Here is a 14,589-nt window from a genome sequence, read left to right on the forward strand (position 1 = left end):
ATGGTGGAAAATAAGTATTTGGTCAATACCAAAAGTTCATCTCAATACTTTGTTATGTACACTTTGTTGGCAATAATGGAGGCCAAACGTTTTCTGTAACTCTTCACAAGCTTTTCACACACGGACGGACTTTCAACTCCCTCCACAGATTTTCTATGGGGTTGAGATCTGGAGACTGGCTAGGCCACTCTAGGACCTTAAAATGCTTCTTACGAAGCCACTCCTTTGTTGGCCTGGCTGTGTGTTTGGGATCATTGTCATGCTGAAAGACCCAGGCACGTCTCATCTTCAATGCCATTGCTGATGGAAGGAGATTTTCACTCAAAATCTCTCGATACATTGCCCCATTCATTCTTTCCTTTACAAAGATCAGTCATCCTGGTCCCTTTGCAGAAAAACAGCCCCAAAGCATGATGTTTCCGCCCCCTTGCTTCACAGTGGGTATGGTGTTCTTCGGATGCAATTCAGTATTCTTTCTCCTCCAAACAGGAGAACCTGTGTTTCTACCAAAAAGTTCTATTTTGGTTTCATCTGACCATAACACATTCTCCCAGTCCTCTTCTGGATCATCCAAATGCTCTCTAGCGAACCGCAGACGGGCCTGGACGTGTACTTTCTTCAGCAGGGGGACACGTCTGGCAGTGCAGGATTTGAGTCCCTGGCGGCGCATTGTGTCACTGATAGTAGCCTTTGTTACTGTGGTCCCAGCTCTCAGTACGTCATTCACTAGGTCCCCCCGTGTGGTTCTGGGATTTTTGCTCACCGTTCTTGTTATCATTTTGACGCCACGGGGTGAGATCTTGCATGGAGCCCCAGATCAAGGGAGATTATCAGTGGTCTTGTATGTCTTCCATTTTCTAATAATTGCTCCCACAGTTTATTTCTTATCACCAAGTATTTTACCTATTGCAGATTCAGTCTTCCCAGCCTGGTGCAGGTCTACAATTTTGTCTCTGGTGTCCTTTGACAGCTCTTTGGTCTTGGCCATCGTGGAGTTTGGAGTGTGACTGACTGAGATTGTGGACAGGTGTCTTTTATACTGATAATGAGTTAAAACAGGTGCCATTAATACAGGTAATGAGTGGAGCCTCGTTAGACCGCGTTAGAAGAAGTTAGACCTCTTTGACTGCCAGAAATCTTGCTTGTTCGTAGGTGACCAAATTCCTATTTTCCACTCTAATTTGGAAATAGATTCTCAATGGTACCAGCAGTATGTATTAAGCATTTAGTATTAAGTTTTCGGGCTACGGAACGAATTAATGGAATTATAATGTTGTATTATGGGAAAATCCTGCTCGACATTCGACCATTTCGACGTACAATGTCCCGGAACAAATTAATTTCATATGTAGAGGTACCACTGTACTGCGAACAACCTGACACAAAGATCTGGTTACAGTTGAGATGTACTACTTTAACATACTTCGACAGAATCGACACCAAATAATTTTGCATTCGTTTTGTAGTGAAATTGTTAACATTCAGAATACAAAGAACGAGCCAGGTCAGCGCCATTTTTGTTTGCATGTTTCCCTTTCTTGTCCCTGTGAGAGGACATCATCAACTTTTCTTTTTCATCATTTGCTTTCCTTTCATCTGTTTACCCAGAATATTCTGCACGTGCACAAAGGGTCACCAGTATTTCCTCTTCTTCTAAGTCTGAACACAGCCCTTCTCGATTGTTTCTGGGTTTGTTCACTCGTCCTGCTGCCATGACCTTTTGGAGTGACCTTCAAGTTCTAATCCATCAATTTACCCTGGATTGTGATTTTTGTTTGCATGAAAACGTTTTTGTCTCTCAAGTCTAATTTCTGATTGCATGACATATAACTGCTCTTTTAATCCGCCTGTTCTGTTTAAATAGTGCCTGTAAGTGTGAATGTGAATAGCTGTGTGTGGTGTATCTCTTCTTCTCTCGTCATGGTCATCTTACTTTAACAGAAATCCTTTAATAATTGTATGATAAAACCTATAGATGGACTTTACTGTGTTTATTGGTCTTATTTTAAGAATGCTTAAAGTGCTTTACACTATTGTTTGTCACATTATGTGCCTCAGTCAGCCATAAGAATGCATTGAGCGATCCCGAGAATTAACAACTCTCAGTGCATTTACAAGGCGTAAAAAAAGCTTTTGCTTATATTCGTTTTACTTCCTGGCATACAAGTCAAGTCAAATCACATTTATTTAATCTTCACAGGTGTCCACTCCCGTGCAATGTCTCTGGATGAGCCAGCAGTCCTGTCCCGTGGGCGGATCATGAGTGACGGTCCAGAAGATGCTCCTTCCTCTGATGTCTCAGTCCGTTCCCCTGTTCGTTGTGTTTCCCCAGAGTTTGTCAACGCTATTGCCATGAACCCTGGTGGACGACCGAAGGAGGTAGCGAGTCTTTTTGTCTGTTAACATTAATGCGTTGCAGTTGAATTTAGATTTTTAGGGGACCCAGGCCAAGGGAAACGTCCTAAAAAATGAAAATAAACATTGGACAAAAATAACATTACTTTGACCAAGTGGCACAAAATGGTTGTCTGTAAAGCAACACCAGGTAACTTTTCAGTTTTGGTTGATTTTAGCGACCCTGGTGGACAAAATTTGTAGTGTTTTGCAGTAAGGAAAACTGCGTTTCCCAGCACACACCCGCACAGTGTCATAAAATCATGATTTCCCGGTCGCCTGCAGATGGATTAAACCACATTTCTGTTTCCAGCGTCTCCGTGAAGGATGAATAGTGATGAGGTAATGAATCCAGTTGTAGCTAAACAATAGCATATGACGGTTAGCAACTGTGTGGTTTAGTGTGGCAAACTCGTCAGCGCTGACAAGTTCGGTTGAGAGGGGGGTGGGGCATCACACCAGTGAGTGAAAGCCGGCCTGCTGCTTATTTTTTAGTATAATTTTATCCCTGGTAGTCTCCCTTTTTTTCCCTCCTAGGACAAAACTTTTTGTCTCTTTTTTTGCTCTGCCATCTTTGCAGAATTTGCGCGAAAGCCTTCGCATCGACTTCCGTCTTTTTAATGAAAGGGGGAAGTGACGTATGCCATAAAGCAGTCAGCACATTTGTAGTTTTTTGTGTAGCAGGGTTCTTGCCACCCTCCTCAAAGTTAGTGCTGGTGAAAGCAATACAGACCCCCTAAAGATGTAAAAGAGGTGTCATTCAACTAGTTTTCAGTCGACATATCACAAATGTTATGAAAATATTTTATAAAGGTTGAAAAGTTACCTAGTGTTGCTTTAAAGCCTTTTTGACTGAATTTTAAGACCCTAACCGTAAACCCTTGACAAAGTAGACGAAAAGTGATGCTAATTACAAAGATTTTTTTTTTGTTTTGCCTATGCAATGTAATGTGGGTGTTTGTCAACATTTAAAGATTAGAGAGGATTTCTCGTGAAAAAGTTGGTGTATGGGGCCATTCATCCTTTAATTCATTTCTGTTGCCTGAAGCTGTACTACCAGTGTTGTCACATATTACTTGAAAAAGTAATTTAATTACTGATTACGCCTCCAAAAAGTAATCTAGTTACTTTACTGATTACTTTATTATCAAAGTAACTTACTTCATAAGTAATTTATCAGTTACGTTTTACCAGTTTTTCTCCCTTTGCCCCTTCAACAAGAGAATAACAACAGATAAATGTCATGGCATGTAATTGACTTTCCGATAAATGAATTTAAAGGGGAAGATCAGAATTTTTCACATAAGGCTTCATCTTTTAGTCAGCGGAGGTTTAATTATTTGATGGAGTTGATTTCAACAACCATTGACTCGTGCTAAGTTAGACACTTCGAAGCCCTGAAACTAACAAATAACTGACAAACTGCATTGAATTTCTTGAAATCAACTCCACCGACTAATTAAATCCACGAACTCCAAGATTAAGCCTAATGTCAAAAATGTTGAATTTCGGGTTAGGGTTAAGAGCATATCGGTGCCTATATAAAACAATGCAAATTGACTGCACAATAATCAACGACGCACAAATGAATTGCACCGTGCAATAAACACAAAGGTTGGGACGGGCGCGGACACACGCACGCGCACAACCCGGAAGTACGCACACGTGGTCAATTTGGCCACAAAACGTGGCAGCATCTGAGCACTTTACACTCAGTCGGACTTATAATACACCCCAAAGATGCTAAACGAACACTTCACCTCACGGCATAAATGTGCAACACGAATATGATGTAAAAAATGGTCACCGACTTTGCGAGGATGAGCGGGAGCGACAACGACCCCCCGTTACAACGGCAAAGCTACGAAACGGCCGTGCATATACCGGCTCTAAACTGTCGCTGGAACCCTCCAGAATGAAGTCAAAATATTCACGTTCATTCATGGACGCACACAGATCAATATTCCCTCACACATCTCAACAAGTGGCTGTACTCGGCTCGAATGTGCACCCGCACTGGCAAACGTCAGTCCCAAAACACTTACCGCACGTGGCTCGAGACCAAAACAGGAAGACCTATGAGCGGTTACCATGGAAATGAATGCATAGTGTGAACCTTTTTAACATTTTCTATTCAAAATGCTCTTTTTACATGACTACAATATTCTTCATTCTACATACAGTACATTATGAGGCAATAACAAAATAGTAACGCACAGACACTAAGTAAATTATCTTAAATCATATTCCTGGTTTATAAAAACAAATGCGTTAGATTACTCGTGACTAAGGAAAGTATACCTGTCAACCCGAGGCCATTGGCAATTTTACAAATAGTGGTGTATGCCCTTACAAATTGGTGACTAATCTTACAATGTTTTATATAGATTGCAATATGAAACAAAAATAAAACTCAATTTTTAAAATAATATGAATCTATTGGTAATACTGTCGCATATAACCTGGTGCAATCAAAGAACAATCAATATTTTCAGCTACATCATGATTACTAAAATTTAACAGTGACTTTTGTTACATAATTGTTAGGGCTGTCAAAATTATCGCGTTAACGGGCGGTAATTAATTTTTTTATATTAATCACGTTAAAATATTTGACGCAATTAACGCACATGTCCCGCTCAGACAGATTTAAATGACAGTAGAGTGAAATGCCTACTTGTTAATTGTGTTTTATGGAGTTTTGGCGCCCTCTGCTAGCGTTTGGGTGCGACTGATTTTATAGGCTTCAGCACTCATGAGCATTGTGTAAGTAATTATTGACATCAACAATGGCGGGCTACTAGTTAATTTTTTGATTGAAAATTTTACAAATTTTATTAAAACGAAAACATTAAGAGGGGTTTTAATATAAAATTTCTGTAACTTGTACTAACATTTATCTTTTAAGAACTACAAGTCTTTCTATCCATGGATCGCTTTAACAGAATTTTAATAATGTTAATGCCATCTTGTTGATTTATTGTTATAATAAACAAATAGTCCTTATGTACCGTATTTTGAATGTATATATCCATCTTGTGTCTTATCTTTCCATTCTAACAATTTATTTTACAGAATATATATATAATTTACAGAAAAATATGGCATATTTTATAGATGGTTTGAATTACGATTAATTAATTTTTAAGCTGTAATTAACTCGATTAAAAATTGTAATCGTTTGACAGCCCTAATAATTGTATGTAGCACTTTTGGCAATTTCTATCATGTCTTTTGATGGCTGCACTTCAGCTCGCAATTCAGTTTGACTTGAAAAGTAGTTTGTTAGTTTGTCCAATTACAAATTAAAAAGGTCAATTGATAAAATGAACTTACCGATGCAATCTTTGAGTCAGGGAACATTTCTTTTGCCAATTCTGAGAAGTGATCAGCAATAGTTGCGGGCAAATTGTGTTCGGCAACAAATTGGCAGAATAAAATCTCCGCTTACGTCACTTTTCATTCTGCAGACTGCATCTTTATGACCAGCGTTGTTAATCTTACTTTTAAAAAGTAATTAATTACAGTTACAAATTACTTCTCTCAAAAAGTAATTGAGTTAGTAACTCAGTTACCTGAATGTAAGAGTAATTAGTTACTTGGCAAAGTAACGTGTTACTTTTCATCTTTTGGTTTTTTTTCAGTCAAAAAAAAATAATAAAACACTGTAACCTTTGCTATATTTGAAAGTTATTTCATGTTGTGAATCAACCGTTAAAGTTATTAAAATTGCTCCCGTTATTCCATTATTTCCCTTCTGTCTACTTTCGACATGTGAAAGTTTTAAAACTGTTTCATTATTTAAAGATAGATTCAAGTCAAGATTTTGCCAATTTAGGAGTATTTTAGATAAAAAGTTACTTAGGTTCGCCAGGAAGGTTCACTACAACAGAGCCTTTTATATACATGTGATATCTAGTGTAGCATCATGTGGGCGTAGTTTGTAGGCTGTCGGCTAGTCAGGTATTATTGGAACCACCTAGCCTAGCATCGCGTTTGCAACGGCGTCACAACTCCCCCTTTCCCACTCCCGCTCTTCTTTCTCCGTGTCTCTGACTTTTCTCGCGTCATTCAACCAACGTAGTAACGCATAGTAACGCACATTGTCTCATTGCCGAAACGGTGACAAAATCCGAACGGAGAAAAAAAAAAGTATTGCACGAAAAACGATTTTGAACGTACGGCGTACACATTTAAAAATCAGTGCTCACGTGTACAAAGTACGCCGAAACCGTACAAATTGACAGGTATGGGAAAGTAATCAGATTACGGTAACGCGTTCGTGACGGCACTGTGTACTACATATGTCTTTCCGCCTCTCACCCTATTGTTTTACTCCTCAGAGACACATGCACAGCTACCGGGAAGCCTTTGAGGAGATCGAGGGTGGGCCCACCAGCCCAACCCCCACAGTTGGTGGTGAGGTGCTTCCCCAAACCCCTGCCTTCCCCACCTCGCCACAAACCCCTTACTTCAACCTGTGTAAGTTTCCCCTCTGGCTGGCACTGTGGAGCACAGGCGTAGTTCTGTTGAAATTGAGGTTGTATCGAAAATACTTAAAATGCAATTCAAAAAAGGTTTCCCATAGAATTTTAATAGTTTACAACTTACATCTTCATGGTTTACTTTTAGCAATTAACAGCATAATAAATTAAATATTCTTTCTTGTGATTTTGATGTGATGAAAATAGAAGCTTGTGGGAAAATAATGTTTGTCTCATGATGTTCTACCACTGTTTGGCCACTTGCCACTAAATTTAGTTAACTTGTATTGTAAGTTAACTATAGACAGTTTTGCTGTGAATAGCAAAACTGTGAATGTTGCACCGTTAGTTACTAAGGTGCATGTGACACCAGTTTTTTTTTTTTTTTTTCTTTTCGTAATTGATTTAAGTCCACAAATCACATTGCTGAGTGTCCACTTAGACTGGTGAGCACCAAGCCCACAGATACTGTAAGAGGGGAATGTTTTGCTTTGGTAAGTGGGTTTTGCACGTCTCTGTTCCAGAGTTCCACTGTCCCATGTCAATGTCAGCCATGTACGGTTACTCCACCTCCCCTTCCCAGTCTCCGATTCCCGCTTGTGTGATGCTTTAAGCAGGGTACACACATATTTTTACTATCTTGAGATGGTGTCCGGTGTACTTAAAGTAACCAACACTGCAGAAAGATTGACCTGTGAGAAGTAGCAGGGTACCACAGAGCATGCAGACTGATAGAAAATATGTACGTCATTAGAAAAACAAGGAGAAGCTAGGCTAACTGCTAGTCTATTCAGGAACTGGGATTCTGACAAATTGGTGCCAATATTTGTTTTAACTCTCAAAATAAAGTTCTATAGTTTTTTCTCATGTAGAAAACTTAATTTGTAGGGAAACTCATGATTTGAACATAAAATTAGCAAAACATGAAACATAAACACATTGAATTTAGGCTAATAACCTCTTGACGACATGTACAATTTTATTGTTTTAACATATTTATTTTGAATATAAATTGGCAGTGACACAAGATAATATGTACTGTTTTGTTTTTGACCATGAGGGGAAAGGCTCGTTGGTATGTGTGTACTCAGCTTAATATGTACTGTACCTTATCACAGCCTTGCGCTGCTTTGGCATGAGAGCGACACAAGAGCAGCACTGGTAAACATAACAGAATGGTGAAAAGGAATAACACCAAACCACAAACATTGACTTACAAGTTCCAGAAGTCAGAAAACAGTGTTAAAAAGAAGATAATGTTCTCTTTTGCCGCTCTGTGTGCTGTTGTCATATGCATTTGGGTTCTTGTTCCTGTCGTGTTGTACTATAGCCATCACTCAACAACAGCCAGCCATTATTATAGGATATTTTTGAAAATCAGCTAGCTGTAGCATTTGAGGAAAAACTGTGAAAAGAACTTGAAAGGAGTAATGCAGATTGATTTGGCCCTCCTGTTATGTTATTTCTTGGTAACAGGGCAATTTAAAGTTAAATTTATTTCATCCATATTGCTATACAGTCATGTGAAAAAACTGACATTCCAATGTGACACCCAATTAAATATTTAGTTCTTTATGAAGAAACGTTCACATATCAATTTCTGATCTTGTTTTTCTTTATCTCTGGAAAAGAAAGTGATTTAATTGCAAGTAAACAAAAAATGACATTGTTTTACTCATTAAACCAAATATATCAACAAAAATGCATATTGGAACTGAGGAAAAGACACACAACCACCTAACCATAACCAGCCTGTGTTATCCCCTTTGGCTGAAATAACTTCAGTGAGATGCTTTTGTAGCCATTTTCCAGTTGAAAGTTTGCGCCACTCAACGCAGAATACTTTCAACAGTGACTGACTTTTGAATTGAGGGAAAACACTATGGTTAGATCAAAGGAGCTGTCTGAGGCCTTCAGAAAGAAGATTCAGGTCTGGCCGTCCAAGGAAGTTCACCCAGAGAGCAGACCGCAAAATGCTAAGTCTCCAAAAACCCTAAAATGACATCACAGGACCTACAGCAGGCTCTTCCTACTATTGATGTGAAAGTGCATGCCTTTACAATCAGAAGGAGACTTCACAAGTTTAACCTTCATGGGAGGTGTGCAAGGAGGAAACCTTTCCAAGAAGAACATGAAGGCCAGACTGAATTTTACCAGAGTGAATGTAGACAAAGACCAGGACTTCTGGAATAATGTTCTTTGGACAGATGAATTTAAAATTGAATTATTTGGACACCAGAACAGAGGACATGTTTGGAGTAAACCCAACGCAGCATTCCAGGAAAAGAAAGTCATACCAACTGTGAAGCATGGAGGTGGAAGTATCATGGTCTGGGGATGCTTTGCTACAGCATGACCTGGCCAGCTCACCATCATAGAATCCACCATGAATTCTATTGTGTATCAGAGGGTGCTTGAGGAACATGTGAGATCATCCGTGAAAAATTTAAAGCTGAACTAAAACTCGACCCTACAACATGACAATGACCCAAAACATACCAGTAAATCCAAGGACTGGCTGAAAAGGAAGAAACAGAGTCCTGGAATGGCTGAGTCAAAGCCCAGATCTTAATCCCATTGAGATGCTGTGGGGTGACTTGAAACGGGCTGTACATGCAAGAAACCCCTCAAACATCTCACAGGTGAAAGTATTCTGCGTTGAGGAGTAGGGCAAACTTTCTTCAGACCGATGTCAAAGACTAGTAGATGGCTACAAAAAATGTCTGACTGAAGTTATTTCAGCCAAAGGGGGTAACACTAGCTATTAGAGGTGTGCGAAATTTCCGATTCTTAGATTATTCGCGATTCGGCCGTGGAAGATTCGAGAACGATTCACAAACATCCAAATTCCGATTATTGAATTATACCAGGTAAAGCCGAAATAAAACACAGTCAGCACGGTCTTCAGGACGCAATGAGGAACGGACCGAGAGTAAATATCATGTTCAACTCATCCCGCTAGATAAATAAATAAAAAAAAAAAAAACAATAATACCTGACTGTGGCCGTCAGCCGCTACAAACAGCGCCCAGTTGCTACAAACATACGGCAACATACGGCTATGGTAGATATCGCATATATCTAGGACTTGATGTGAAATGACAGACGACGGCCGTGTTAGATCATATACCAAGAACTAGAAGCAAAATGACAGACTTTCCCACGCTAGAAAACAGGCGCCATCTTAAAGCAGTAGACTTCTCTAGAAGCCTCTGTTGTAGCGAACTTAATTACTTTTTATCACAAAAAAAAAAAAAAAAAAAAAAAAAAAAAAAAAAAAAAAAACAAATCGGCAAAATCTTGACTTGAATCTATCTTTAAATGATGAAACAGTTTTAAAACTTTCACGTCGAAAGTAGACAGAAGGGAAGTTATGGAATAACGGAAGCAATTTTAACAACTTTAACGATTGATTCAAAACATTAATTGAATGTAGTTTAAAGCTGCTGATACAGAATGGGGACTTGAGTATTTTATTTACTGTTTTCACGGTTAACTTGATACTGAAATAGTACTTTGTTTACCCTGAGAGGATTTTTGAACAATTTTGGAACTAGTGTACAAAAAATTAAAAGCGGGGCAGGGGTGGTTTGTGGTGCATCAATAATCGATTTATAATCAAATTGGAGCCTCTGAATTTTAATCGAATCGTTAGGTGCCCAAAGATTCCCACCTCTACTAGCTATTAAGTGGTAGGGTGCCCTAACCTTTCCTAAGTTAGAATATGCATTGTTGTTGATATATTTGGTTTAATGAGTAAACCAATGTTAATTTTTGTTGTTTACCACCAATTAAATCACTTTAATTTCCAGAGATAAAGAAAAACAATTGTTCCTCCTAAATAAATATCCCAATAAATCCTCGTTGATACCGATATACAAATATAAGCGTCTTACATACGGTATGTTAGTTACACAAGAATACAAATATTTTTTCATACTGAAAAAAAAAAAACAACTCTTAGTGTATTAGTTTGACCTGTACCATAACTGAAGGGTAGTCAAAATATGACTGTGCTGTAAAGTCATTTTGTGTTCAATTTGATGTGTTGTCACAGTCAGTGCATGTATTGCTCCCTCCATCAAAGCATGAAGCATGAGCACCCCATTATATAAATGTCCAAAATCCTGTAATATTATCTGTTGACTCTTGATGATAGTTTATTGACAGATTTTATAATAAAGCATTACTTGTTCCTCCCCAAAGTAGACAATTTGTGCTGCCACAACAGAGCTTTTTGGATGGACAGATCAAACATGCATCTTGTGGTAATATTTTATTTAATTTTATTCATCTTAGGCCGTTCACCTCCGGGTCTTGCCAAGACTCCACTCTCAGCACTGGGGTTAAAACCCCACAACCCTGCGGAACTCTTGCTCAATCAAACAGGCTCAGGTGGGTTGCAACATGTCCTACGTTATAATCTGAAAATCAAAATTTAATTGTGATGATTGCCAGAATGCAGGGTTGACAACAATAGGGACACTAGAAAATAATCTAAAAGCCTTCACACAGGTTACCGGATTTTAGTTGTTTTATTGTTTAACCAGTAAAACTATGGGGCACGTGGTTAGAACATTTGCCATAAAGTAAGTTTCCTGTTAAAGGAAGGTCTAAATCTTGACTGATACCTTTACTTTGTGGAGTTTGCACCATCTCTGTGTACTCCCTCTTCCTTCATAACATGCATCTTAGACTGAGAACTTAAACGTGCTGTGAATGACTAGTAACCAGTTCAAATTGGATGAATGTGCATTGTCATATTCAAAGAAGAACAAGAAATGTTTCAGAAATGCAGCGAGAATTGGCCCAGGGTAGCTCCTAAAATGCCTGATTTTTGTTTTGAAATTTTTGTTGCTTGTTTCTATTCACGCATTAAAATTAACAGATAATTCCAACACCCTTGCTTGCCTTTGTCTTCTGCGCCTTGACAATTATTTGTTTCTCTGGATTTTCTTCAATAATGCTCCTCAGAGGATGAGTTCATTCAAGATGGGGAAGGTAAGCATCAAAGATGAATGCTTAAGTGATCATCCCACTCCAGCAACAATCCAATCCTGCAATTCCATCTTTGATTAAAAGCTATACTTACCTTGTATCATATTTGTAAACAACATCGTATTCTACAGCGACAACCCTAAATACAAGTCTATTGTTTATTATAAACCCTTTCTGTCACATTCAGCACCCAGAAGCTACGTGGAGTCCGTTGCAAGGTCAGCTGTCCCAGCTGGAGAACAACCCTCACCCCCGCAAAGCCTGAGTCCTGCAGGAGACACGACAGAGCAACAGAAAAGTCCAAGTCCCGTTTCCCATGCCCTGAACTCCCCGTTGTCGAGTAGTAGCCCCATCCAGAGCTCACCAGGGTGAGTAGTGGACATCTACCTTCGCTATTAATCCCAAGATACTCAAAGAATACAGAGAATGTACATCTTTTGTTTGGAGGCATAATGAACCCATTGACTAAATACATGTTTTAATCATTCTCTAGGGATGATCCAGCCTTAGCAGAGAGCAATTTCAGCACTCCGTCCCAACCCACTACTGATTCAAGTTTGCACACTCAGTCAGCAGTGAGCACATATTCCAATCCAACTCTTCCATACCCAGCTTCCACTTCTCCTGCTGCCTCTCATTTCGATTCCATTTCTGCAACATCTTCCTACCTCGGCGTCACAACTCCAACAGTTTCCAGTCTTGGCCATAACACACAGACGAGGAGTCAAGTGACCTCAGATTCTATCCAACCTGCTTATGTGGAACCCTCCAAGACTGTAGTCGGCCATGGAAGCCCCCAACTGCAGCACCGAGCATGTATCATGACCTCCACTGACAGCCCCGTGTTTGAGAAGCACCCAAATGCTTATCAGGAAAGTTCCATCATGGGTCAGAAGGCATCACCGGTAAATGGCTTTGAAACAAATATACTGGGGTTCAGTGGCAGTTCTATCCTAGGACACCATCAGTCACAGGGAAATCAGAGTAGCCAAGTACTCATCCGACAGGCCTCTACGGGACAAGAGTCTAAACGAAGCCCGATCCTAAGCAGGCAGGCGTCCTTCGGACAAACCATGCCAAGCAGTCCCGTGATCAGCAGACACCCTTCTATTTCCCAATCCCGTGGAAGTCCAGTGTTAGGCCGCCACCCATCACTGTCGCAGGTGTCTCAAAGGAGCCCGAGTTTAGACCGACACCCCATGCACAGTGGCTATACCACGCCAGATGAGCGGCACGGTAACCTTTCCAGACAGAGTAGTTCTTCGGGATACCAGGGACCGCCTACACCCTCCTTCCCGGTTTCTCCTGCTGTTTACCAGGATCCAGGAATGGTTGGGACGGGTGTGGGATTTCGACAGGGCAGTGCAACGCCTAGTTTTCAACCTCAGCTTCCAGAAAAGAGGCGCATGTCGAGTGGCGACAGACCAAATGCAATGTCATACAGCTCATTGAACGGAAAGATCATATCACCTGTGAATGGAGGAAGCAATCCCAGCTACTTCCACACGCTGTCGGACTTCTCACGCTTCAACATGCCTGGTAAGGACCATTGCAGAATATCTTCTTGTCCTGTCCTACAGGTCAGCCAGACAACTTATTCTAATAACCATTCTGTGTTGTCAAAAGTGATCGCGGTATTAAATCTCTACACCTCTGTTAACGTAAGGGATGGATGGATTTTGGAAATGATCTAGAACTAGAGAAATGTTTTGTTTGTTTGTGTGCACTTTGCAAGTCATCGACTCTTTGTGTGCCACTGAAATCCTCTGAAATTGCAGATGGCGGTCCTGAAAGTAGACTGAACGTAAAGTTTGTCCAAGATACATCAAAATTCTGGTATAAACCTGAAATATCCAGAGAGCAAGGTAAGCTACAAGCAAGTGTTGACATCCAAAGTGACTGATGAGAGGTGTGTGTGAAACCATCTACTCTATTCTAGCTATCAGCGTGTTGAAAGAACGAGAACCTGGAGCCTTCGTTATCCGGGATAGCCACTCATTCAAGGGGGCTTATGGCTTGGCTATGAAGGTAGCCTCGCCACCACCTACAGTGCATCAAAACAAGAAAGGTAAGAAACAATAGTATGTTGCAAACAAAAGTGGTATTTATTCGAGCTAATCTGATATAAACTGTAGTTTTTAGAAAAGAATTGTCTGATGCCGAAGATTACCTCGTCGTAAACAGATCTATTTTTTGTTGTTGTTTTGTTTTAACAGGGGATATCACCAATGAGTTGGTGAGGCATTTCCTAATAGAGAGCAGTCCTAAAGGAGTGAAACTGAAGGGTTGTCCAAACGAGCCATACTTTGGTTAGTGGAAATTTGCAAGCCCATTTTCTTTTAAGCATACATGGTAATAAAACGCACATACTATAAAGTCAGGGATAGATTTGTGATATGGATTACGGATGAAAAATTATGTGAAATACAGGATGAGTTAAAACATAAACAAATGAAATTACATTTGTCTTCCATTCAGGCTGCCTGTCTGCTTTGGTCTACCAACATGCCATCACACCTCTGGCCCTGCCCTGCAAACTCGTTATTCCTACCACAGGCAAGAAATGTGAAATCATGTTTTTATGTTGTTGAAGTTCAATGCACTGATAAGCTAAACCTTCTCTTACAATAGATCTTCTCGAGGAAGAGCCAGAAGTTGTAAAAACAAATCCACTGACTGACAGACTAAAACAAGGAGCAGGTACATTGCAAAT

General features: G+C 39.9%; 1 protein-coding gene across 9 annotated transcripts in view; it reads left to right on the plus strand.

Moving 5' to 3' along the window:
• Positions 1-14,589, plus strand: part of tns1b (tensin 1b) — a 342,679-nt gene that overhangs the window by 311,715 nt on the left and 16,375 nt on the right. For 7 of the 9 annotated variants that reach the window (XM_057852347.1, XM_057852346.1, XM_057852348.1 and 4 more), the window contains 10 exons: positions 2,201-2,379; positions 6,738-6,876; positions 11,178-11,273; positions 12,064-12,244; positions 12,370-13,415; positions 13,655-13,741; positions 13,816-13,944; positions 14,093-14,185; positions 14,355-14,432; positions 14,508-14,576. In XM_057852347.1, coding sequence (XP_057708330.1) covers positions 2,201-2,379; positions 6,738-6,876; positions 11,178-11,273; positions 12,064-12,244; positions 12,370-13,415; positions 13,655-13,741; positions 13,816-13,944; positions 14,093-14,185; positions 14,355-14,432; positions 14,508-14,576 — 2,097 coding nt within the window. The remainder of the gene's footprint in view (positions 1-2,200; positions 2,380-6,737; positions 6,877-11,177; positions 11,274-12,063; positions 12,245-12,369; positions 13,416-13,654; positions 13,742-13,815; positions 13,945-14,092; positions 14,186-14,354; positions 14,433-14,507; positions 14,577-14,589) is intronic. The other 2 variants (XM_057852354.1, XM_057852350.1) reach the window with 1 other exon arrangement.

Source organism: Corythoichthys intestinalis, chromosome 12, assembly GCF_030265065.1.
Source record: "Corythoichthys intestinalis isolate RoL2023-P3 chromosome 12, ASM3026506v1, whole genome shotgun sequence".
Taxonomy (NCBI): Eukaryota; Metazoa; Chordata; class Actinopteri; order Syngnathiformes; family Syngnathidae; genus Corythoichthys; species Corythoichthys intestinalis.